Source organism: Lissotriton helveticus, chromosome 1_1 (assembly GCF_964261635.1).
Source record: "Lissotriton helveticus chromosome 1_1, aLisHel1.1, whole genome shotgun sequence".
NCBI lineage: Eukaryota > Metazoa > Chordata > Amphibia > Caudata > Salamandridae > Lissotriton > Lissotriton helveticus.
In genome coordinates this window covers 2,063,876,899-2,063,904,787 of record NC_136057.1, presented here as the reverse complement: position 1 = coordinate 2,063,904,787, position 27,889 = coordinate 2,063,876,899, and the positions used below count along the sequence as shown (strand labels likewise).

Sequence of the window (27,889 nt, the reverse complement as noted above, 5' to 3'; positions counted from 1 at the left end):
CTTTATTAATCTCTCTGTAATACTACTAAATGTATTATTTTTGAGATGTACTCTTTTATGGCTGGCCACGGCTGAATAAAGATTTTCTGACTGATTAAGTCCGAATGTAGAAATTTTCACAGGGTGAAGGAACCAAAAGCATTCAGCAGCAATTTGCGACCTTCCCTGGCCGCAAATTTTGAATCTCTCCCACTCCGAGCTTTCCCACCAAAAGTCACCGGCCTCACTAGGAACATGCACGACTGCAAATTGGCTTAATGGAGCACTTCTCTGCAACAGTATGCTGTTTTGCCCTACAGAGGATTTTTAAATTACATTTCAGAGGTTAGGTCAGAACTTTAAAATTCAGAGAGGGGTGAATCTGGTTTCTGTAGCCAAACTGCACTTCATCACAGTCAGCCTTCAATCACACCTACGACTAAGTTCTGGTTAAGAGCAACCAGATGACTGCGGTTGGCGCTTAATGCTTTATGGCATTATTTTTATTTTAAACACTTTAAGAAATATTCTCTCTAGTTCCCCTTATTGTATATTTTGTTGATTCTGTGGTATTTTGTTCATTATGTTATTCTCTATTTTTATAAAGTACATAATTAAAAAAACAATGAAATAAGTGAGAAAAAGTTAAAACATGAGTACTGGCTCAAATTTGTCAAAGCAGTGAAATTCCCAAGTTAATAATACTAGTACCTCCTCATCACTTAGCAGAACAGAGAGACAGCGAAAGGGAACTTCCATAAAATACTAATGCCTAAAAATCAAAATATGTGCCAAATTAAGTTTTCCAAGAGCATTACAACTAGTGGAGTAAAGTAATGTTTTCAATCTTTTCCATTTAACACATCAAATATACTTAGGTTGGGGGGGTTTTAGGTTTAAACCTATAATAACTGATAAAACCCCACCGAAAGGGAAATAGCCCTCACCAGTGTAATTATATAAACACTGAAAAAAAACCTGCACAACCACAAACTACATGCCATTCAAAGAAAGGAAAAGGACAGTGAAAGAGTCATTTTCATTTCTTCCTGAATGGGCCAATACAATGTACCTTTGTTATATAAGGTAGCAGTAAGAAAGACTGGGCTCCCATTATTCCGCTTGAGTTTTGTTGTTTAGGGATGTCACTAAAATATTGTTTCTTCATCCTTTTTTCAGTTTTGTGGTCTTTGGTCTAAAGATACAGGAGTTAGAAGCATGTTTTAGGGGTTGTTTATTTATTTTATAAACTGTAGAGAACCAGAAAATATCTGCATCATATTTGATTTTTTGGCTACGTTTGAGTCTTTCACGGATAGGGAAAATGTAGGTTTCATAAGAATCTTTGCCAATATGTACCATCACATTTACCCACAGAGAATGGGTAAAAACCCTTGATACATCAGCCTCCTTTTCTAGTGAGTCAGTATTGATAGTAGGTGAATTGCCAAACACCCCAGGCTTTAAACATTTAATGCAAGGTATAGTGACCGGTATATGAGAAAAGAGTGCAGTCACAATGCATCTGGGATACTGGTGAAAACATGACACCAGACTTTTGGAAAACAGGGAATGCAGGGTCACTTGGAATGCTGCTGCAAAACGTTCTTACCAAGTTTAACAAAGATTGGAGTGATACTGTTTATTTGCAGTGATTTGGCTACGTATATGAATAAGTTGTGTGATGGCCTATGAAAATCAATACCTAAGCTGAAGTGCTTCCCTGTAAGAGATCCTTGCCACTTGTTAGATGGCAATGAAAACACCCTTGTCTTTTAAGTGTTCAGCATAATTCGTGTAGATGTAAAACACCTCCTCGAGAGTAAGCTGGATGACACTTTTAGTGACTTTGGCACTGCAACATGTTCCATGTTAGAGTGCTTGCCACTTGGTAAGCAAAGAAATGTTGAGGAGCAATTCAGGAACTTTTATTTTACAATGTATGAGAAATAGCCCTTCACCAACCATGGCATTTGAAGTCAATGAAGCCTCACTGTGGTACTCTGCACAAGTTATAGATCCCTTCCATAAAGGGAAATTTTCTCCGGAGATTCAAAAGTGCTGCCTCATTTTTGACCGCTTCAATAACTCAGGGCATATGCGCCCAGTTCAACGCATATGTTGCAGAACCTTTCACAGAGAATCACAATCTTCAGGTGCACCAATATTGGCATGGAAAGCTATGCCAGTGGCCAGAGTTAGCAAATTGTGTACTGGCTATTTTGGCGTTGCCTATCTCAAGTGCCAATGTCGAAAGGGCCTTTACACGGATAAAAGTTTATATGAGAAGGAAAGAGCGAGCGCACATGACCAAAGACAAACTGAAGAAGTATTCTATAGTGTACTACGATATGTTTGATTTGTATAAATGCATTTATCTTATATACACTGTCTATATACCATGCACTATCAATGCAGAAAGCAAGCTATAATAAAAGCAAAAGGTTCCATAAACACAGGAAAAACACTGTTTCTGTTGTTTTTAATGGTGCGAAAATGTGTAACCACTGATAACCACTGTATTTTTAAGGTATTGAGATCACAGAAAAACCCCCACCAGAATTTACCAGAAATAGAAACTGAAAACAGGAAAGCCTAAATTTACTGCATGTGACCAATCACCACTGTGAAAGATCAAGAAGTTTTTTTTTGGGGGGGGGGGGGGGGGGGGGGGAGTAAAAGCTTATGAGGGAAGTAAAAAACATCATTTTCATTTTAAACAAATCAGACAATTACAGAATGCAGAAAAATACCCAAACTGCTGGCACCTGGATACCAAACAGGTTATTTTCACATAAAACATGCAATGTTCCCAGTTAGAATAGAACGGATATATTTAGGATGTGAAAATGAACATTTCAATCATTTACCTGCTCTTCTACTGACCATAGCTGGTTAAACGTTTCCGGTTTCGACTCGTCACAAGGTCTTCCTCTTATCAACTATTTAATAGGATGTACAAGACAGAATTTACTTTTTGATGAAGGATTCGTCACCTTGCACTTTCTTTGCCATTAAACATCTAAAAAGCATTGATGCTACGAGTCATTCCGCAAGGAGTTCACCCTCTTAAAATTGCAACCAAAACTCTTGCAGTCAGACAATTTAGACTTTAAATTACCTCTTTCTACTCTTTAGTCCATTTTCCTCCCTTCTCCTCCCTGTTCAATTTACCAATATTAACAAAAGGCTGTTTTTGGAATAACATTTTATGCTTGACAAACTAGAAAGCACAATCCCTCACTTTATTTGGCTCAAATCATTTGCTTACTCAATGGATACTTGCCCTCGACAGTTGGATCAATGAAAAGGACCGTAATCTAAATCTTTAAAAAAAAATGTGTCGGTGATTGACAACCAAGTATTCCCAGAATGTGTCCGTTGGATTCATCTTACACCTGCTAATGTGGTGCATAACTGGAATACTCAGACTGTAATCTCACAATTGTGTTTTAAGAAGTAACCATGGCGAAGACTGGATGTTACCATCTTAACTGTTTAGGCAAGATCATTGCCAACTTTAAGCAGCCCTAAAAAGTTGAGAAAACAATTGTGGGGAGACGATGTAAGACCTCGGACCTGGGGAACCGGGTTCGAGTCTCGGCAACGATGCTCAACATCCTGCGATTCTGGGCAAATCACTTAATCTACCCGCGCCTAACAATAGTGAATGTGTTAATCTGTAACAAAACTGCTGCTCATGTAAAGCGATCTGATACCCGATGTCTCGGGTCTAGTTTGCGCTATATAAAACTCTAAAAAAACAAGCATTTTCAATGCAATGGTTTCGACTTTGGAAAAGTTGGAGCTATTGGCATTGTAAATGTCAAAATTTGAATTTATGTGTTTGTTTTGAGAATAGCAAAATAGATGGCATTGTCATTTACATTAGCTTAATCTCTTGCAAATCTGAGACTTATGGTACCCTACGGATGAGCTCAGCAGACAGCAATAGACTTGTTGTAGGTGTAATGTTACTTGTACCATATATCTGGATGCAATGACAGAAACAGCAAAATACAAGTCTGGCGGCACAGTATGCTAAGCACAGATTTTTTCACCTATGTGGTTTTAAGCCACGCCCTTAATTACATTGACCACGCCCCTTTGAGAGACCCCCCCAGTTTTTTCATCCCACTTAAAGCCCTGGCCAGGCCCATCCAGACTGCTGTTTAAAGAAGGTGCCAGGCCCCTCCGTCTGTGCTTAGTTAAAGAAGGGTTCAGGTCTGCCTCGAAGCATTAAACAAAATCAGTGAAAATGGAATCTGTGTTGAACACACTGAAGCGTGTGATGGGCAGGAGGCATATACCACAGTCAGTAGTGCTACTACAATAAACAAGTGTAAAGGCTAGTGATTCCCCTGATAATCTCACTGTGCAAGGGGGAAAGGCAGCACGAACTGTGCGAGATAGGAAGGGAGCGTGGGATAATGAGGGAAAAGCAAATAAAATCCTACCTAGGACAAAGGGGACGTGCCGTGGGGTAATGGAAGATAAATAAAGGGAGTGAAAGGACATCGAGACCTCAGTGCCCCGTGATTTGAGGATCACCCGTCGTCTCAGATTTTTCAGCAGAGAGCAGTAATACTCCTAATTGTTGTTTCTAAACGGAGATCCCGAACAGGTACTCAGTCAGGGGCCACTTGGCTGGGATCGCAGGCAGATCCTGTTTCAGCAGCGTAGCAAGGGGGTGTGTGGTCCGCCCCAGGCGGTAGGTGTTTTGGCGGCGGCCTCCCTCCCCCCTTACATTCGACCGCCGCAGGCGACAAACGCAGGGGCCGTGACGGGCGCCTAAGGCCTAGCTACGCCACTGTCCTGTTGAGGGCAGGCCCGGGCTCCCAGAAGCGGCGTTTCCTGTTCTGCCGGCTCAGGAAAGCCGTAGCCCCGAGCCACATTCACCGCATTCTTCGCAGAGTTTCCACACGCTGCCTTCGGAGAGGAGGCAGCGGAACACTTGCTTGGGACTGCCTGCCTGTCGGGGAGGGAAAGAGAACCGAGAAGTGAGGGCGGCGGAGGCAATGGCGTAAGGAGCCTCGGGGAGAAACCATGCTGGAAAATGACAAAAATGAAGTCGCCTAGAAAACAGAGCGAGAGAAAATAGTGCTATATGGGGGAAAACAAATGAAAGGGAGAAAGACGGGTGAGGGGATGGGGGGAGGGGGCGAGACAGATAGCAGAAGGAAAAGAAAGACAGTGCGAAGTGAGACCGAATTAAAAAATGCACTCACCTGGACTTCCTCCGGCCGCGGAATGGCCAAAACAAACCTCGAGGAGCAAAAAAAATAAACCCCGCCCACCGCCGCACTGACGAGACAAAAGGGGCCGGATGAGAAAAACATCCCAGGAACGCCCACGAGTCGCCTTGCAGGATGACGGACGCCTCTGTTTGCCAATGGCTAGCGTCCATTTATGGAGCTAGCCAATGGGAAACTGAGGCGGTGCCGAACATCCATACTGTTGACAAACGTTTTCGCCCTGGGCGGAGCACTTCGTGCTCTCGACAGGTCGAAACCTAAAAAGGGGATGACAGGTGCCACCTCCATCCTTTTACACACCTATGAGGCACAGAGTTGTGCTAGCAGAGTGACCATGTGGTCCGATGGGTGAGGTACATGATCCAACAGGAGGAGATGCACTCTAGTGAGGATCTTCTCATGACTCCACCCTCAGGTTCATACTCTGAATTTAGGTGGGTGATCACTGATGGGTCTTCGTGTAGCCATACTACTCAGCTCTCATCTGCAAGTTGGGAGTTCTTGAAACAAGGTTCTCCCCAATGCGGAGTGCTACCCTTCTGTAGGCAGACACACTTCAGTTCACAGGATGGACTTTTCTAGTAAATTATTTAGCACAGCACATTGTGCTCCATCACTTTAGACCACTGGCCTCCTTTGTCCACACATGCTTGAAGGACAGTGAGTAAGTCTCTGAGTGGTGTGAAGTGAGTTTATGGTGGGAACGGACACTGACAAGCATGGGCTACATGTTTTGGAAAAGTGACAAATAAGTTAGTTACATTGAGTAATGTACCTTCTGGTGGATGCTCTATATAACCGCAGAATCATCACCTCTTAAACCCCCCCCCCCCAGGCACCAGACTGGGCTGTTGCAATGGTTCCTGTATGCCTTCAGGCGGCATAGTCTGCCTCCTCGTTGACTCGCCACAACATGTGATGACAGGGGATGGGATGACCGGGAATGTAATGACAGAGGTACCACCACTGCGTGTTGACTGCAGTTTTCTCTTTCACACAGTTTTCACCATCAAACGCTTGCTGACTGATAAATGAGGAAGTAAACAGTGTGCAGCACCTACCTTGGGACCTTTTTAAGCCCCAGGAGGTCACTCCACAGAACGGGGAGGTGGATGGGTGATTGTGTGCAACTCTGCTGAGGGCCCACTATCCAGCTGAAGGGACTAGAAAGGTCCAGCAGGCGGGCAGGTCAAGGTGAGCCCCCAAAAGGAGCAGCCCATGGATTGGCCAGTTTAAAAGTAGCCAGTGCCATGCCACCAATCTGTGGCGACTAGCCCCACATAAAACAGATCAGTATGCAACACAGGTCAAAATTGGAATATTTCACATTTTTGCCAAGAAAACCAGCGCCCCTGGGTCCTTGGGATGCCAAACGATAGGGACGAGAGATAGTACAGAGAAGCATTTCACCATGAGCTACTCACAGGGCTCGTCACATTCATGTCCCAGAACCAGCGGCAAAGCCACGCCTTAACTGCAGGTACCAAATGTTCAGATGGAAGGTTGTGGGTGGGGAGCGAAGGGTAGCTGAAAGGTAAATAGGTTACATGTGACCAACAGGTGAGTAGTTCGGGTAGGGGTGTTTGGCTTACGCTTACCAGGTCAAGGATTGCTAGCGAATGGTAACAGCCTACGGATCGCTGGCTTGGTATACATTGTGTTATCCCGATTCAAAAGGAGAACTGTATTTTAAGTAAATGGGCAGCGCAATCTACAGCCTATTTCTTCCACAAGTGCAGAAAGTGTATCCCCGGATACTTGGTCGGTCCCATTTATGGAGGTGTGTGTTGGAGAATGGTAATGGCACGAAGGCTGTATTGAGCAGATCACCGAGTCATGACTTGACTGATATTGTGATCAAGTCAGATACTCTTTGAAGTTCAGAGGACATGGGCACCGGGTGTCCGAATGATTGGCCGACCAGTGGCGCACTGGCACTTCAACAGTTAACTTGTGCGCTGTAGTCAGAGCAGCAATGGGAGTGAGTGCGACTGGATATCCCGGGGAGCGTTAATTAAAATGAAGTGTGGAATAGGCAGATGGTTCCCCGCCCAGTGTCTGCAGGGTGCGGCAGGCACAAACCAGACCAAACAGTCTTCCTTCCAAGAGTTGTAAGCTGGGGACTTTGGGGGGGACGCCCAGGCATCACAACACGCCCCCCCCCAACTATCTGTGCGCACTCTGATTAGGCCGCACCTTCACATGCAAATACTACAGGAGGGGGTCGCGCCACCGCCTCCAGCTTGAAACGACCTGCTAAGTGGCCGACCGACCTCCCTCGTCTGCATCGAACAGTTCACCATTTTCTGTAAGGGGAGAGCCCGACTGGACGCCGAAGCCCCGGACGCGCCAACACTTCTTAAATAATAGAGTGCTTCGGGGCAAATGGCGCCTGCAATAAATAGCTACTGCTGGTCGATGTATTGTGCTCTGCATAACAAAAGGCACGCCCTGGCCCAAAGTCGCAAGCAAATACCGAGCAGGAACCTGCGAGTGTGCCCTTTCACGTGGCAAACAGGCCAACAAGCCCTGGCATCACCAGAGCGGGCCAATGTGCAAAGACCGAGGGCAACGAATGTGTCAATGGAGCCGGGGCATTCTGAAAGGTGGAAAGTTCAAATCAAAACGACTTTAGAACGATCAACATTTTTGGCAAAAATAAAGTAGTCTACTTCAGGTAATGAATCATGTATAAAATGGGCCACAAATTAACATTAATGCCCAAATCACCACCACAGCTAACTTATGACAAGAACCTTTTTTTCTTCCTACGCTACCTGCTAAACACGCAGGACTCACGGGGCGTCCGAAACCCACTGAATTTAGAACATGCAGCTGTAGAAGCCGAGGGAGGAACCGTAATCGAACCCAAAAAACCTTTTATCTCGCAAGATACTCCCGCCCAGAAAGACAGTGCGAAGTGAGACCGAATTAAAAAAATGTACTCACCTGGACTTCCTCCGGCCGTGGAATGGCCAAAACAAACCTCGAGGAGCAAAAAAAATAAACCCCGCCCACCGCCGCACTGACGAGACAAAAGGGGCCGGATGAGAAAAATTCTCCAGAAACGCCCACGAGTCGCCTCGCAGGATGACGGACGCCTCTGTTTGCCAATGGCTAGCGTCCATTTATGGAGCTAGCCAATGGGAAACCGAGGCGGACCGAACATCCATACGGTTGACAAAAGTTTTCGGCCTGGGCGGGGCACTGCGTGCCCTCGCCAGGTCAAAACCTAAAAACGGTACTCCTCAGATCCAGGCTGAACTAAATAGACATTTACTTTTGCCTTTCAGATAAGATGCGATGCTGCTGAAAAAGCAGTTTCACATAAAGCCCTACAAGCTAATTTCACTCGGTTTTAATGAGTATAGATTGGCTTTTGTTGACAAAGCAATCATATCAGATTTAAAATCTTTTGCTTAGTACATTATTCCCTACATGGCCGTCCTGCATTTCTACTGAGAAAAGTACACGCTTTCCAATCTTCCAGAGTTATATGTAACTGTGATAGACAATCATAACACCCTACTTTCATGACGCTCAAGGTATGGTTGCTCTTTTACAGCTCATGCTACTCAGCTAACAAGTTCCCTGTGCTATGATCTGTGCAGGGAATGGGTTCTATACCTTTAAATTGTCCCTGAAAATATAGATAAAATCATAATGGCGATTATAAAAGAGGCTCCTTTGATAAATGATCACAATGTTCGATCATTTTAAATGCAAAGACGTGCATACATTTAACTGCTGAATAAACAGAGAATTAGCAGAGTCCTGATAAAATAAACTGCTTAAGCCCAGGCACAAATAACTGGTCAGCCAATAGTCTATAAAAGTGAGGCTATCCGAACGCACTTCTTTGGAAGATAATGAAATTATTTCAGTTGAATTTGTTTAAGGTATATTTTTTTCAGTATTCCTGAATTGCATGCTTCGAGTGGCCAGATATCCATTCTCCTATTTCGGCAAATGTTAATCTTCCAGTAGGAGCAAACTCAAAAAACATTCAACTATCAGACACATGAAGGGTTATAACAAAATTGCTACCAGTAGAGATGCAAGTTGGTGCATCAAGAAAATTAAAGCTGAAGGTTAAAAAAGGAAGCTTTTTTGATAATTTATTCAACAACCATATGCATGAAATCCCCAGCACTGGAGAAGCAGTTCAATAAGTAAGTGAACAAAGGTTGCAAATGATCTTCCTCATTTCATTTGCCATTGTATTTGAGCAGAAAGGTAGTGAAAAATCAGATGATGTGCATTTGTAAAACAGGCGATATGCATGATTTTTCGAAGTCTCTTTGTGACTCCCACACTATGGCTTTTTGTTGTCACTCAAAGTCTAGCATTAAAAGTTACAGAAAGTATATGGTCTTGCAGGAATTAAAACACGTTAACGTGAAAGACATATGGGAATTGTGTTTCTCAAAACAGTCCAGTGGAAGGACCTGCTAACTAATGCAGCATAACTGCCTTCTGAACATCGAAGTTATTTAAACATTTGAAACACCAAACTTAGCAAGCACTGTAGTAACAATGTGTATAAATATATGAACTTGTAAATGAAGGGGTACTATTTCAAACTCTGCATGTACCTGAGTGTTACTGCTGGTCGAACCTTCTGGGCCATCGCTTATAGGCAAAACAGAGTAAGCAGGGGAATCCTGGTCCTTCAAAAGTTCCACTGGACTTTTTGGTCTTACAGGTAAACCTACGATAATCAAAAAATATAGGTTACAAAACAACCTTCAGTTCCATTGATCGGTTGAGATCATATACGCATACTCTTCCATTTACCTTTGTCAAAGGTCAATTTCACTTTCCTGCTCGAGCGTTTTGGGTTTCGAAATTCTCTTTCAAAGTTTCCGAGATTGGTGGTATATTGGTCCCAAGCTATGTCGGGTAACTGTACCACTCGTTGTGGACAAGGAAGTCCCAGGTCAACCTAGAGAAATACATTAGATGCCAAGTACGATAAGCCAGCAACTCATTTTTACAACGTAATTTTTACAACAGAAAAAACGAACTGCTAACAAGCCTTCAAATTATTATTTGAACCATACAACAGTGGATTATTGCAAATAAGTGTATTTCAGAAGCAAACAAATTCCAGTTCACGAAAGGTGCCCACCACAAACGGTCTCGTTTAAACAAGACTATCGTCAAAAGGAGTTATGTAGATCACTGTAGCTACCTAACATCAGTCTGATTGGGAGAGCAAGCAGTTTTGCTTGTGTAAACTTATCTGAAGCCCATAATGCAATGTACAAACCCTGTGTAGCAGAAAAAAGCAAATGGCCCTGTGGGGGTTGGGTGGGGACTCCGAAAGAGGTACGGGTAATGAAATGCTGAGAACATTAGCAACCTGTGGCAGATTGACAAGCACATAGCATTTTACTGCTTGTCCACAATCTATATTAAAAAAAAACATCAGTCCCAGACAGCCACGGAGATTAGGGGAAATAGGCACAGGGTGCGGTGCAAGGGGGGGGGGGGGGGCGCGGTACATTTGGGGAACGACCTGCCTAGGAAAGAACAACTGAAGACTTATACTTTCATTCTCCCAGCAGTGTCTGGACAAGCCAGGTCGGAATAGTGGCTTCTGTGAGATCATCAATAATGAGAGGTGAAAAGCAGAACATAGGGACTGATTTTTAGGGGAGGGTAGACGGTGCACACACCGGTTTAAAGAATGCAAGAGAACGAGGTTGATGAGAGATGATAAAGGTGAATTCAAATCTATATGGTAGAAATCAATGGATGAAGGAAATACAACAGATGCCGAACAAAAATGGAAGCATAGAGAAATGTGTTAAGGCACAGTTAAAAAGGAGGAATAGTAAAGAATGGTAAAAACGTAAAGCAAGTAAAAACGTAAAGCTAAAGAGAATCAAGAATTACAAAAACCTACCGGAGAAAAAAAAAATGTGGGGAGGAGAGAAAGCAATATCGTATAATTGGACTATAAGAAAACCGTAATTTCACTTTTGTCAAAGGGTAATATACTGAAGGACATTTAAAACATGTGTCTACTGTCTAAAAGTAAGCCACTCTTGATGTATTATTATTCTTAAATTCAAAAGGTATGGATTCTCTGTTGATAAACGTTTCTCAGAGTTTTGGTAATTCATGGTTAAGTTAATGATGGGAGCTACTTGGCTGGAAGCTATATAACAATCACAAGATATGTCACATTCGAAGATGTAAACAAAGTTTACTTTTGTCCTGCGTCGATGGACACCACTACTTGCGCTAAATCTCGTGCCTCTCACTAGATGATTTGAACAAAAGACTGAAATCAGTTTACATAAGGGCATTTTCAAAAGCTTATTCTCTCATGCAAACACTGGAATGCCTGACTATGAAAGGCTACGTGTTGTGTCGCATTCTATGCAATATCCTTTAATGATGGCACTTTAGGAAAATATATTTTGCCAGGTAAAAGGTAAACGAACAGGCATACCTTCTTCTGAAGGCTTTCAACAAATCCGATGGGATCTTTCAGAGCTTCGTTCTGATGTCTACTCAAACTTTCGAGATCCTGAACAGCTTGAATCCGTTGTGACTCCAGCACAGCGATCGTTTGTAACAGTCTCTGGTAACTGAAAATACATTGTAGAAATCAGTCGAACCCTTGTTCAGGCAGCAGTACGTATCCGTAAAACAACATGATGCAAGTGCACTGTAAAACAGATACACTGACAAACACCATCATTTAAATTAGGCCTATGTGAATTTTTGTCATGCTAGCATAAAATTGATTAATTCTAATTTTAAAATTCGCACTACACTAAATGCACAGAATATCTGCCATTTCACAGAAAACAAAACGTAGTGAGATTTGGGAAACCGCCACTACAACGCGGGGCCGTTTCCACGAAAACCTTTACCACGCATGCATTATAACCAGTGCTTTAAATGGGCCGGTACTGTCTGGTACGGAGTACCGGCACTTTTTTATTTTGAGAGGGGGAGTACCGGCACTTCTCAAGAGAAATGCTATACTTTTAATTGGAGAGTACTGGCACTTCTCAGAAACAAGCAGGCACTCTGGTACAGAGTACCTGCACTTCTATTTTTCCATTTCAAGCACTGATTATAACGCATGCGTGGTTACGACAGCCTTTACCGCATATACCTTTACTACGAGATACGTAGTAAAGGCATGTGTGGTAAAAGCAAAAAAAAAAAAAAAGGGGGGCTGTGGGGTCTCCCCCAAAAAATAAAGCGTGGGATTGTGGGGGGGTTCCCCCCCAAAAAAACGAACCTGAAGTGCCAAAGCTGAAGCAATCAGTGTCGTTAGAGAGGAAGCTGAAATAAACTTCAGCTTCCTCTTTACGAAGTACGACCGACGAAACCAACGAAGATGAAGAGGAGACGACTTAAAAAGGTAAGGGGAATTTTAGTTTAAAAAAAAATAAAAATAATAAAAGATTAAAGGTTAAGGGCAGGGGTAATTATAAGGAGTGGGGGCCGGGGGTCATGTAAGGGGAGAGGTATAACCTTTAACACGAGTATGCCCTCAAAATGCATATATTTACAACGAACATTGTTGTAAATCTATGCGTGGTAAAGGAATATTCGTGGTAAGTGAGATTTTAGCCCATGGGAGATTGGTTTAAGTAGAAAATATTGTGTTGAGTCTGGTTAGCGCACGTGTTGCTCTGCGAGACAGGTAAATTCTAGAATATGGGCTTTAAGCACCGCCCAGGTTTTCAACTGGCTTCTCTTACTGTCCTTTGTAAATGTTCACTTTTGATTAGTGGATAGGCTTACTAGTCTCTCCATTTGGGTTTTCATATCCTCCTAGGAGGATTGCCTCCCTTACATGTGCTTCTACGCTTCAAGGTTTTTCCAAACTTCTGGAGCACTCCTTTTTCGGTTGCCCTGCCTCTGCTCAAGTGCCTGACATGGAACCTTCATGTCTGCTTCATTTTTTCAGCCTGAGCCCTTACTTAACCTCCCTGTGCTGTTCCCCACACCACCTCGCCCCTTTAAGTGCGCCTTTACTTATAAACCGCGCCACTTTGAGTGCCTTTATTCATTTAGGAAAGGCGCTGCTTTCACTATAAATTTAAGGGAGCGAGCGCCTTTATTTTGCATTGGCGCAGTGCAATTCCTCCCCTGATGGTTGCCCTAACTGCTGTCTTTCCTCATTCTCCTTACATGTTGCAACATTTAATAAGATTCAAGGGTGACGTCACCTACATCACAATGCTCAAAATAGGAAAAGACCCAGAACACGATGGCCGACTTGTTCCAATTTCGGTACGGACCGGGAGATTAAAATACCGGTCATGCCCATTTTACAACCGGCCAGGTGGCACCCTATGAAAGGACAGACTTTGCCAATCCTTGTTACATCAGGGAGTTAGCCCAATACAAGAAGGTGACAAAAACAATGCGAGATAGCTTTCAACTATCCCTTGATAGATTCTTGGATATCACGTTCCCGCGTTTGTTTTTCGCTTTCTAATGCAGTGGAACTGCAACTGAGACATTTTATTCATCTCAAACAGGAGGCTAGGAGGAACTGGCGTAAGTAGTTAATTCTATGTTTTGTGATGCTTTTCCAAGGTCGAGTGTGTCGAAGAGAAGGAGACTGGCCTTGCCTATGCATACCAGAATTTTGGAGGGGAAGTGAGCGTGTACTGCAAAAATACAAAGAGGGTGAAATACCAATCTTTAAGAACAGAGAACTGTGAGAGTATGCGATCAGCCCTCAGTCTCAGAATATTTTTGGGTGCACCAATCTCGCTACTGTAGTGTTGCATTTTACTATGCAGTGCTTTGTTTCCCTCCTCCTCACTGGACTTGGAACAGAGTTTAAATGAAGTCTGGTGGTAACTTGTGAACATCGCTCAGTACAGGACAGGCTCTCCCCCAGGAAGATATGTGCATGTCACTTTCCCTTCTCCCCTCTTTACTTCTTGCCCTTTCTCCTCTTGTATCTCTCTAACCTCTTTCTTCACCCAGCCTATCTCTTGCTCACTTCCCCACACCACATCACCCCTCCCACAACAGTGAGACAGGGTTGTCTCAGTGTTGTGGGTCTCTCTCACTCATTAAGTGTGTGGTCCTGCCTGCCCTCTCTCCAGAGTTGTTGGTGCTTGCACATCCCTCCATGGTCTTTGCTTGCCCAGCACTGTTCTCACATTGTTGCTGCTTGTCCACCCCTGTGTTGTTGCTTTCCATGCTCCAGTCAGGCAAATAAACAAAAACAAAAAAACACTATGACATGGATAGCGCTGGCAGCGTCAGTGCTTTTTTTCATAACATTTAACCATAATGCACAGCAGTGGCACTGATGTTCAAGATAACTGCATTGGTGACTGCCTGTTTGGTAGTAAAATATTGCAATATTTGGCATTTAGAGGGTTTCCTAGAAATTTCGGCCCCAGTGTTACCGCACATGCTGTGCCCTTGAAATCTGGACCCTAGTGTCTGCTAAATAAATGCACTTGTGACTGTCATGTTTAGTAGTAACATTTTGCGATAATCTGGGTTTAGTGGGGTCCCAGGAGCTTTTGGCCGCAGAGCTACTGCACCTGCTGCATTATTCAAATCAAGTCCCTTTTAACTGCAAGGTAACTGCAACTGGGTGGGACTGCCTGTTTAGTATTCAAATATAGCAATATTATGTGTTTAGAGGAGTTCTGACAACTCTTCAGCAGGTGGCAGTGCACCTACTGCACTATTCAAATCATGATCCTGTTGTCTGAAAGGTAACTGCACCTGTGACTGTTACAATTTTAGCAATAATCTGGGTTTAGTGGGGGTCCCTAGAGCTTTTGACAGGAAACTCTTGATCCATTCCTCAGACAGGGACAGCGACATTACAATGATCAGAGGAGATTGCCCCAATAAAGTACACATGAACGGTGGGAGTACACGCTCCTAAAAACGCCATAAAGTCAGATGCCACAAGTTAGGAACACACAGTTAATCAGGGCTTCACCGTTAATCAGGGCTTCGCGCACGTAGTGCTCAAGCGCTCCCCATGCAGGACATCTAGACACATTCACTACTAGCCACTGTCCATGCAGGTCAAGACCTACCTGTAGTAACCAACCATTAATTTATTGTCCTAAAGGCAGCAACCAACATTGTTCACCATATATGGTACACCGGAAACCTTTGCTTGTTGTAATATGGTCTATAAAGAAACCTCAAGCTCAATGTACATGGACAGTCCTCAGACCTAGTGACTGTAACTGTTCTCCCGACCGAACTGTTTAATTTAATAAAGTGTTCCTGTTTTGTAAAACTCGTCTGGTCTTCTGTTTTTGAAGGAAATTTGATTCGAGAACCATTTTGGCGAGCCAGCCAAGAGGACTGGGACTTCGTACTGAACTGCAGTCGAACGAAAGTGACCCTGCCAGGATGGATTCATGTTGTGCAATGAAAAAGGTGGTCACACACCACAATTGATTGGAAGTTTTGTTAAATCTCCAGGGCCGAAGGTCCATCCTGAAGCAGCAGTCAGAGGGTAACAGACTACATCCGGATTTAAACAGTCTTAAGTATTTGACATATGGCAAACTAGGGAGAAGCATAAAAAGGTAAGCTGAGCGCCCTGCCACTAACGGGTCTGGCATATTACCTATTTTATATGTTCTAACTGTATCAGTCATAGGGCAGCCTCATAGTAGTTCCAGTGGAAGTCACCTTGGTTCGATAGCTGACCTCTAGCCAAGGTGAATATAATGCAATACTGTGCATTGTCCTTGATAACTCCCAGGACGCTGATTTTTGTGCCATACCAATATGGATTGGGCGGAGCCGACATCTTAGTCTCATAGTATTTTAGTTTAATGATTTCCAGGTGCTAAAGTGGTTTCGTAACACACATAGTATCTGGAAGGAGTGTGGGAGGTGTATCTAGCTTGACCCTGGGCCCAACAGGGCAGAATTCATATAGGAAACTTGGACCCAGGAAACTGGGTGCAACTCGTGTGTGGCCAAGAGGTGCCGGTGAATCCAGAGTTTACTAAACGGCATCTATGATTACCACATTGTCTAAAAGCGGATAGTGGCAATTTATCTGGCTTATTTAGGAACATGTTCCACACTAGCCTTCTCTTGCTAGAGGATAAACTATGATGAACGAACGAGTCATTTTTGACAATGTAATTTTTTCTGCAGATGAAAATTGAAATGTATTATTGTATGTGATGATATTGCATTGATTGTCTTTTAAAACTGTATTATGTGACCATTTGAATTAATGCAGGTTTTATTCAAACATATTGCATATTCACCCTGTTACAATACTACATATGCAGTCTTCTCTTGTTTTATTGAAATGCTTGTTCGAACTGTTTTGATGTAAAAGTGTAAGCACTGACCTCATAGTACATAATTTATAAGGGTGTACCACGTACAAATTACAATTACCTCTACGATTTGAGAAATTAAATTAGGACATCAATTGAATTGTATTATCCAAATTACTAAAATGGTCATGGATTCCCCACTAAAGCACATGGAGACTAAGTTCTACAAACAAATAAAAAGACTTAATAAGTTTTGCTTAGAGTGGTGCTTACACACAAAGGCACACACATTTCCCTGGCGTAAGTAGGGAACATTTGACACGACTACAAATGAGCACGCTAAAAACAAATATAAAAACCAGATATACAGGACATAAAAGACAAAAGGGAGTCCGTGTTAGAGTTGGAGGCTATCTTTGAAGGGGTTCAATCTGATAACCCCATGATGCCGATGGCAAGCGAGGCATCGGCACCTCTCCCACCATACGCAGGGATGGACGTGCTCAAACTGCATTCGAATATTCAACCCCAAAAGTGAGCAAATGGAATAGGCCAGACCACACAAAGAAGAGGCACGATCGAAGGCTCAATGGAAAGGGCACGCAACTGACTGCTAGGGCGAGATTACAGTGCAGCACACCCTCCACATAAGGGAAGCAAAGCCAGGTACAGGGCACCGCGCTGGGAAGAGTCAAAGGTAGATGAAAGGCTGTTAGCAGGGCTCATAGCCACATAGTTGAGGCATAGGAGAGGGTCTGACCAAGAGATAAAGGAACAGGACAGCCTGGTACTTACTAACCCGCGACGCAGAAAAAAACAAGAAGGCACCAGTGCGTGCACACGAGGGGAGTATTTAAGAGTATACACATTTCTCCTCACATGAGTAAGACAAAAATAGGCAAACCCAGAGGAAGAATATTGCAAAGAGGGGAGGCAAGACCTTTGTGTACCGATGTTGCCACCTGTTAGCCGAATGGACAGAGGAGAGGGATTACTAGGACAGGCCTTGGAAAAGGGAAGGATTGTTTGAGCCAGAGGACAAGGCAGACGCGGAGGACTGTATCAGGCATGAAGGAGGAAACCCTAAATGGGACTTACTCTACACGGAGCGATGCCTTGGGAGATCGGCACGCTATTTGCGGGTAGACCCATAGAGTCACCTACCGTGAGAGTATACCCGTTACTACAGAAGGGGATTATATACAAACCATGGGCCCAGATGGATAAAGAACAGTCAAGAACAAAGTTACTGCAACTAAGCTGTCTAATTGAGGAGCAGACGAACACAGTGTTCGCCAAAGCTCTCATTCCAGCAATCACACTAACAGATACTCAGCACGACAGGGACGCATTTAAAACACACAGAATCTGGACTGCCTTGAGAGAAATATTCCCTGGCCGCCCAGATGTAGGAGAGCGAATGGCAGAGACCACGAGGAAAGCATAAGCGATTTCCTGAATAGAATGAGAGAGCGATGGGGACAAGAAACTAGACAGCTGTGGACTGATACAGGCCCACAAGTCATATTTTTCTATAACAGTATCAAGAAAGGGTTACCCATTGAGATACAAAGTGGGCAGGATATAGAAGCTCATATAATCCACTACCATAAGAAGAAGCAAGAGAAGGATAAAAGAAGCAGGAGCAGGCCCAAAAGAGAGACAGCAAAACTTGCTGAAAAAGAATGCCCTTGAGGGGGAAGCAATAGTCGCAACCGTGCAAACGGCACCAGTCACAATGGGGGCTCCACCGCAAAACTTTAGAGGGTACCAAACAGAGAGTCCAGGAGTACAACCAAATTATAGTGCTGGAGGCCAGGAAAGCTGAGCCTAGAGAGTTCTACTACCATAGGCGAGGTCACCTGGTAGAAAGGTGCTGGATAAAAGTATACCATGAGCAGCAGAAACAGCAGAGGTCAGTGAACAAGGGCCAGCCGCGATAAATGCCCCTGCTCATACCAGGCAGAGAGTAATCAGAACGTGCCCTACGCTCAGCCACAGGGAGGTTCGCCTGTCCTCACAACCGCAGCAGGGGTCCAGCAATTGGGCAAGCAAGTGGCAGCAGCAGCCACAGACAGGGAAACCTTCAAAACAGGGACCAGGGCCACAACCCCAGCAGGGAGAAGTGACAGTGTGGGGAGGTAGCACCTTCACAGAATCACAAAGCCAAAATCAACATTAAAGGAACCCCTATCCTTCCACCCAGTAGACGAAAACAGGAAATAATGTAAACGGCCTAACTCCAGTAGTACACCCAGATAGTAAAAAAACAGCTCCCCCTTTTCCATAACAGAAAATGCCACAGACAGTATACGGGGATCCAAAGGTTTTAATTTCTGCCAGGAATTCAGGGTTACTGTGGGCTGTGTCGATCACATATCCACACCAAGAGCAAATAACTATGATGAGTGCGAGAACACAGAATAGCCAGGGTGCCCAAAGTACCCATTGCGAGAACACAGAATAGCCAGGGTGCCCAAAGTACCCATAGAAAACTAGGCCCCGCTCTGCTGGATGACTCCCTGGGGCAGGGTTCAGTGCCCACGCCCAAAGGACAGGGCAGTCTGGCGAGGGGGTGGGAAACAAATCCGCTTAAAAGGCCAACACCTAGGTCCCACAACCTAACTCTAGTGGAACGCACTCCAAATACCAAGCCAAAGGATCCCCATTTCCTCGAGCCTCAAGTCCACACTTTAGGTTTTTCAACAACGCTCCCAGATTGCTGCAAAAGCCTCCGATGCAATGGAGGCCTCGCACTCAGCTATGAACAAAGCCAATCTTGTTGATTGGAACCATTGATCGTCTCATATCTAGGATGGCAAGATCCTAAAACTTCCTCCACAGATTAAGAGCTGATTTAGTCCTGTATCCTCCTCTAAAACGGTGTTGTGTCATCCAGCAAGCTATACTTAGTGATAAATGAAGAGAGTTGATGATTCATGGCTTTCTCTATCAATTTCACAGGCAACGGAAGCCGGGAAATAGACTAGAAGTTGTTCAGAAGGAGGGAAAATCCACAGGCCATCAAGGGGCTTGCCTAACATCCACATTAGTGCACCGCCTCAACGTGCAGTCGGACCCTTCCATGGCGGCAATGCCTTTGGACTAAACCCTGCCAACATTTTGAATTGGGCAGAAGATACAGCCACCTGAGGAGCACAGATGACTCTGAAGCGACTCACACCGCCAAATACAATATCCCAACCTCCCAGGCATCAGCCAGGCTATGTCATGATCTTCGTCAATCCCACATGCGGTAGGCACAGCTAGGCATTGCTTTCTCAGGGGCTACCCGTTGGGACAGGTAAAGAGCCTCATTCACCTTTACTTTTGTAGGATAAAGGCCAAGATCCAACCGAACAAGATAGAACCACACAGGGTAGTTGTAAACCTGACCCTATATAACACCAACGGAACAGTGTTCTACCTGGTCACTGAACCCCCTGAAATCCAAACAGAGTTGGACAGGATGCGTAGGAAGGGCACCATAGGGGAAGATACTGTTTGGCCCTGAGATTTCCCAGAGAAGTGATTCTTGGAGGTAGCAAAACTCCCAACTCAGTGCACAAACACATCTGCTCCAGCATCCATTTGTGGATAGAGGGTGACCCTTAGCATATCCGAGTCTGCCTTTAACAACCAGTGATCTCCCAACATGGAATTCCTGTGTAGGGCCGTCCAGCTTGGGAATAAAAACATCCCTGCTACGTACCATGCATCAGGCATTAGAATAACGCACTTTAATGTGGTTGTCCGAATCGCCGCATTAAAATGCATGATCATGCATTTTTAGCGCCAGGACTACATGCATACTCAGATTGGGCGATTCTGCCGGCTGAATTAGTGTGCAACATAAAACAACTTCATTTGGTGCCCATCTCAAGAGGCATGCCGTGCCACAACCTGTGGTCCCTGTCTCAGTGTAAGGTCCATAAGCGCTACCAATGACTGTGGAACTGGATCATTTGCCCATCCCTCCTTGGCCATGTCGAATCACGTGTCCCAGGTTAGACCAATAGATGTGTCGTCCCCACTTTTAGCCTACCCCAGCACATTACGCAGCGCAGCGCTAGTCAGAGAAGCAAGCAGCATAACGCGTGCTGTAGCAGCACTGCACACAGGCCACAGATAAGACACTCAGTGACAGTAGTAATCATTTCATAGCAATGAACCTGAAGCAGAATATTGAAAGGAAACGAGCATCCACGCCAAATTTCATAGATAATTACCCTAAGCGCAGCTAGTCAGAATCTGAAGTAAACAAGCATTGGTGTTGTGCGCTGCAGCACTGCACAGGCCTCAGATAATTTTAAGACACTGTGACAGTAACAGTATAAAGTGTAAGGCACGATACATGTGACCGTGACCTGTCCCCATTTAGATAACGGATATAACTGAGTTTGCCAATTGAGAATTTGGATTTAGGTGCAAACATTGCACCTACTCTGTAAGGTTACACAGAGTCAAAGGAATAAACGCCTGACTGTTGTTGCAATTAATTTGATTGTTCTTTTCAAACCTTACGTACATTTTAATTAAAGTGATGGTGCAATAGGAAATATATATAATTGATGTGTTAAAGTCTCCCTCAATTGTTTTTGTTCCTTGAATATAATTCCTAACAGACTTGCGACATAATATATAAGCTAAGATCTTATCAGCTTTGTCCACCCCTCAAATACAGCTACTTGCTTAATAGCATGGGCCACATCTCTCGACAACTCTTAGAGTTCATCCTTGCGTGTCGAAGATAACTGTAGCTACGTTATGAACGTTTCGTACATTCCTGTTCCAATCTTCCAATCTCTCTCCTGTTCTAGACTTTTGTACATGGCTTTTGGTAACTGAGAGCTTGAAATAGCATAGAACGAGAGTTTAACTCATGAGGCACTACTATTTCTGCAAGTTCCAACCCAAACAAGCATTCGCATAGCCAATAGGTCTCGCTTTTGGGACCTTAGTAGTTCGTTTTGCAGCACAATATCCCTGGTGCAAAAACATCACCTGTTGCATGGCTAAACCTAGTAAATTATAAGTGATTAGCCATGCAACAGTTGATATTGGTGTCCATATTTTAAAAAGCCAACCCAGTGAAGGACTGGTAAACACAGCACGCAAGAGACTAAAAACACGGTTGGGGGGGAGGCGGGGGATGCCAGTAATGCAAGTCCTAAGCAGATGCTGTGCTGCTTCACTGAAGTATTATTTAAATAAAGCGATGGGAACGGCTGTGACCTCAAATTACACCAAGTCCCATGTAGCACCCTAATATTTGCACTTGGGTATCAGGTTAATGCAGTCTGCAGAGTTAACATGAAAATATTATATGCAACTTACTTCTAAATTGTAAAACGTTCTTTGTATAGGTAATGACTACTGACAAGTGATATTGTTTAGGGAAGTTGGCTTTGGCGAAAAGGTATATTGCACGAATATGTGCTATTCAATCTGGAAAGGGGGCAATGCAATTGCTGGAAATCTGGTTGTCACGTGAGGCCGCTTTTATGGCTTTTATGGGGCCATAAAAAGAAGCCGAGCCTGTTCTGCGAGGGAGAGATGGTCGTAAAGATGATTCTGTGTACTTAATTTATATCTCCGAGCTGTAAAGAGGGGGAGAAAAAAGACTCACCACTGTGGGAATTCATGCGCTGTATCCAGGGGTAGATCTGAATGCTGTTCTTCTGTTCCTGGACACTGGCCCTGCTTTGGTCGCTGCTAAAATCCTAGGCAATTGAGGTCTGTGTGTTGTGTCCTATCGCAGTGTGCGACAGTCCATCCATAATCTTGTGTGTTTTGTTGTTCGCCCTATGTGGGAAGGGTATGCCCAGACGTGGGTCCCGTGCTCACTACGCCACTGGAGTCAAGCTATCCTGGCTGATGACGGTTGATAGCCAGAAACCGGTCCTAGGATGCTTGATACCAGTCCAGGGAAGACATGGCTTGGCAGTTCGGGCTCTACAGTTCCCATGAGGCACAGGGTCAAGACTGATTTGCATATGGCCATGTCTGAACTGGGGTGGCGTGGTGAGCAAAAGAACGATGGATTAAACCCAGATCTGTGACTGGGGGGCATGTTTTGCCAATGTGCGACATTCCGTCCATCATCTTGTGTGTTTTGTTGTAAATAAGCAAACCTGCATTGGAGACTGATGGTGAAGCAAAGGCAAAATCAGTTAGACCACAATTTGTCATGTCTCCATTAAAGAGTCGATGTCAGAGTTTTTCCTCATTGTTAAAGTGTCAAATGTCTGCAGAATGTTTAAGGGGGGTGGGTGGGTTAGTTACAACATATGTAAGCTTTTGATGGTTTTGGGATGATTTCTCAGGTTTCCATGATTGGATCATTAAATGGCAATCACATCAGGGCAAGCAATGTGTATTTACAATAGCCACCAGTATTTGCTAGTAATGGAAACTCTGCAAAGCTGTTAATGTAAATAAAGTACACAGATGTTTACAATAATGTTATGATTTGAAGCCCAGTTAATGCGCATGCAGCAATAAATAAACTACCTGGTAATTCTAAGAATAAGTAGGTCATGTTTCTTTTTTTTTTTACTCTCGCACAGCTATGCACACTCCTGTGAATCAGATGAAGGATCACATTGTGGAAAAATTTCCAAGGCGGCCAGGTCTGAGATGGTCACGTGGCCACAGCCTGCAAAAATAACTTCTGTGCCCAGGCAATGTGCAGGTGAATCACATAAATCGCTAAAGTTGCCTTAACCATTGTCTTTTCGGTGCGTAGCTGGTCAAAACTGTTATTCTTAAATAATCAGTCAGTACCCCATGTGGATCCGGGGGGTGGCACTTTGCCTTTTATCATCTCCTAGCAAGACGTGCCTGCCCTCTGTGATCACGCAGAGAGGCTGCTGTCCCCCCTTATCCCCCCCCTCGAGGTAAACACTTGGACGATAGCCTAAAGTTTTGTCTTTCCAAGGGCCCACCGCCACTGCTGGAGTCAATAGGCACCTGGGCTCCACCCGAGGTTGGGGATAGGGTGTGTAATTCTGGGAGTGTTCAATGCACCATCATTTTTTACTACTGGTTCAGTTACACTATTTGCAGTGAAGGTCTGCATGTCCTTCACATACAATGTAGACCATACATACAGGCACTATAGAATACGGAGTCTCCTAAAAAACGGCATAACTACCCTATTACAGTCTGCTACAGCACCACTCTACACTAACTTGTCTCTAGTGACTGACATGCAGCATGTACTTAGGTATTTCAATATGGACAATGTGTTAAATTACACCAATCATAGCCTGGGGTGAACAGTGACTTTCGGCAGCTTGATTCAACATTTAATCAGCAAATAACCAGCATCCAAACATCCAGCTTCATACTTCGCCCCTTCCAGAATCAGTGTTTGTTAAGCGCTACTTCTCACCCGTGAGGTTCTCAGGGCAAAGGGTAGGGGCTGGAAGAGGTAGAGGGAGGTGGTAAGATGGAAGGTGGGGGGGGTGGGAGGGGGGGGCTACAGGTCCTGATGGGCGCTGAGGTGCAGTCGCGGAGCCAGATATTGATATCCTTCCTAAATTGGGTTAGTAACGGGGATAGCTGGAGGTGGTGAGGCAGGGTGTTCCAGGTTTTGAGGGCAAGGTAGGAGAAGGATCTTATCTTCCTCTGGTTATGGTCTTGCAGATCCGAGCACTCTCACATATAGTAATTTATATACTCCTACACTCACATAGACTGCCTTTCACATATGTAGTTACTCACACATGTACCACTGAGACATCCATTTACTCACCAACACACACATACACAGACTCACCCACCCATACAGCCCTTCACAGATGCACTCTTGAACCCACCCACCCAGTGAATCACCTACTCACACATCTATGCACAGTCACAGTCACACTCCCCCCCCACCCACGCACTCAGGCACCCATACAGATACTCAGACAACCAATCAATAACTCATATAGACACTCATGTAGCTACTCACCAACCCATGCATTCCGTAAGACTTGTTTAATCACTCACTTATACAGTCACACACCTACTAAATCACCCATTCAGACACTTACACACCCATTCATTAATCAATACACCTTGGTGTGTGCGCACACACACACACACACACACACAAACACTTTAAACTTTACAGAATAACACAGTCACTGGCTGATGTCCTCAGTGATGTCACTGGCCAGGTCAATACTTCAGTCTTTGGCGCCAAAACAGATTTCAAAACACAACATGGGTCTAATGAGATTTCATAACTGGACCAGATACGCACTACACCCTACCAATATAAATAACAAAAAGGTGCCCACAAATCTCCTTTTTGCACTGTCATTCTACCTTATAAGAAAACAAAGGATAACATTAAAACATTCAAATACATATATAGAAGGATATCAAGTCTAATTCCTAACAAAAGTGAGCAGACCTGGGTGACTGTGCCGAGCACCATTGTGAGTACTAGTGATGGTGGCATACAAATGAGAGGAGACCATCTTACCCTCTTAATGGGATATTCAGCTCACTCTCAAGCCTTAAATAGGCCACCTAGATAATGGATATGCATATCATAATACACAATAAAACAAGGTATCAGCAAGGATTGAAAGTGGCAAATCTCCAAGCGTACACATGATGCGCAAAGAGTTCTCAGCTCAATAACCAGAAGCGGCTTGTTCTAAGCACCACTCTTTCCCACTAAAACATTCTGAAATTAAAGGCTGGTGGGGTGATACAGGACGCAGCGGGTCAAGAACAGGCTTGTATAAAGGCCTGCAGATGGAATACCTTCTTGGAACCTGTGCCCTCATTTCGGCGTGCCCAGCGAGCGAAGCAAGCCTGAAGAGTGTGTGTCTCATTTAAAGGTATGCACGTTGATGTGCAGGGAGGAGTGAATTAAATGCATGGTGGACATCAGGGACTACGGGAAATAGTAGTCGCAGTCTCAGCTAAAAAGTGTTCTGGCATCAGTCATGTCCATTCAGTACCAAAAAACACAGAAAAGCCGGCGCAATGAATACAATTAAAAAATTAATCATTAAGCTTGTGTGACCACGAAACAGGAGTCTGTAAAGAGCATTCTGGGATGTGAAGTCCCACTTAAAGAATTACCATGGACCGGCAATTAAAGAGGGGAGAGCAGTGGGATTGAAGGAGATCCTGGGTCTTCCGATGAATAAGAGTTCACCATGTTTGGCGGTGCCTCGAGGGGAGTCCCCCTTGCGGCTGCCCCATAGCAGGCTTGAATGTGACTTTGCTATCAGCCAGCCCTACCGAACATTCATTTGTCTGAGAAGATACCCTCATTCATTATAGGCTCCTTGTGCCATTCTGGACTACCTTTTTTTATTCATTTTATGCTTTTACTTTTTTCTTTTTATATAGGGGAGGGGGTGGGTGTTAGGGAGAGGCTTGTTGAGGAGGGATGATGATTATTGTAATAGCAGACCATTGAAAGGTACTGAAAAGCTGATTATAGATATAGCGATTACGTGCAAGGTTATGGTCACAACCTGCTATGATTGCAATGCCGGTTCTTGTGGTAAAAATTCAATAAAAACAATTTTGACAAAAAATGGGGAGAGCACTCAGAACAGATGGTGATATTGTTCAACTAGATCCCCACAGTAGGTTCACAGTCAACTTCAACAGGTGTAGTTAGTTGGTACTCTGTAGAACAGACCGGGTCAAGCTACTGAAGTCTACAGGATATCATTTAAACCTCGTAAATGACTTTTCAATCTAAAAAATCATTGCTGTTCCCTCTGGAACAGTAAATCATCCAGGTTGCCCGTGTGTGGTGTAGTAGGGTGTTTTAATAATAGTCCATTTAATATCATCCTCTATGTGTTGCTAATGTCTGGTCAGTTTAGTGTTGAACGTCTTACAACTCACAGAACTGTTCAACAACCCTAGTCTTGATTTTGCAAATAGTCATACCCACATTATGGAGTTTGCAGGGACAGGTGATTAAATAAATCACCCCACTGGTGTTGCAATTTTTATGATTTAGTATCCAGGGTGTTCTGAGATCCAGACCAATCTGAGTTTGTGATTGTATAAAGTAGCAGACAGAGCATGATCCGCAAGGGAAATGTCCATGGACATGGAGTAATGTCCATAGAGTGTCCCGATTGTCCCAGAGTCACCAGAGGTCTCGGATGAACCACTATGTCATTAATGTTCCTGTTCCTTTTCAGGGCAAAAACATTGGTTTTTCAAGATGGGCCAGTTCTTATTGACAGCTCTTTTTAGAGTATCTGTTAGATGGCTAAAGATGCTCACACCCACGGGTCTGTCGAAGATTTGTTTTGGGAGTACCTCCAAGAGCGAGTCTGTGATTGTGTCTGGCCCTCAAAACCACTCTTTCAATTGGTGCCCTTGTCTAATGTCTCAGTGTCAAGTTATTGCTTAGTTCTTCTGCAGGTTTCTTGACCTTGTCAACCTCTAAGCAGTTTATTCTTATTCGTAAGAACTGTCCCACAGGAAGGTTACTGCACAGGGCTTGGGGATGAAAACAGCCATACAACAACGAATTACAAACCATTGATTTCTTGTACAGCTCTGAAATTATTCCTACCTGCTTGGGATATAGTACTCGGTCAGGGAAAGGTAGAGACTCTTTGCTATATTCACAAATATAATGGAGGTGGTTACTCCTGGCATTGAGCCATTAAGTGATAACCTTCAATGTTTCAAGGTCCCCCTCGCAGACGACAAAGGTGTCATCTAGATATCTTTTCCATAGTTTTAGTTTAGTCAGGAAGGGATTACTTTATGGATATATATATGGGTAGTCTCAAGTCTGCCCATCTGGCTGTGCATCCACAAATTATCCATTCTTGGGGCCAATGTACTGCCCATGGAAGTCCCAGTCACTTGCCAGTACAATTGGTTTTGGAACAGAAAGGAGTTTTCGTTCATGGCTATTGCAGCATATTCCATTACAAAGGAGGTAGGGAGCAAATGCTCTCTCACTTACTTCTAGAAGTCCCTTAACTGTCTGTTAAGTGTTCTCTTGAGGGATATTAGTGTATAGCAATTTCACATTATACGACATTAGATAGTGTTTCTCAATATCAAACTGGACATCAGTCAAAGGGGTTAGTACAAGTTTAGTGTATTTCAAGTAGAAAGACATCTCTACTACATGGGTCTAAGAAAGCAGTCCAGAAATTGGATCCAAGTTGGCTCAAGGAGTCCCTCTTTTCCTTTGACAGATTAAAGGAGGGATATTTGGCTTGACTCTTCAAAGTTTCAAAATCTTTGAGGACTGTTTTCTCAAACGTAGAAACTTCAGAGTGACCCTATGTGGAGGAGGACTGAAGGTGGATGGACTAATGTTTGCAGAGATACTGAGTGTTTGATCAAAGAAAAAGGGACAAACATACCTTTCTAAAG

At 43.9% G+C, this 27,889-nt stretch overlaps 1 protein-coding gene across 2 annotated transcripts in view; it reads right to left on the bottom strand.

Annotated features, from left to right (window-relative positions):
* ZZZ3 (zinc finger ZZ-type containing 3) overlaps positions 1-27,889 on the bottom strand; it is a 557,158-nt gene that overhangs the window by 315,006 nt on the left and 214,263 nt on the right. The window contains exons 3-6 of one of the 2 annotated variants that reach the window (XM_078645214.1): positions 11,698-11,836; positions 10,032-10,179; positions 9,830-9,945; positions 2,850-2,921 (exon numbers count right to left, since the gene is read on the bottom strand). In XM_078645214.1, the coding sequence (XP_078501340.1) occupies positions 2,850-2,921; positions 9,830-9,945; positions 10,032-10,179; positions 11,698-11,836 (475 nt within the window). The remainder of the gene's footprint in view (positions 1-2,849; positions 2,922-9,829; positions 9,946-10,031; positions 10,180-11,697; positions 11,837-27,889) is intronic. The other variant, XM_078645225.1, reaches the window with a different exon arrangement.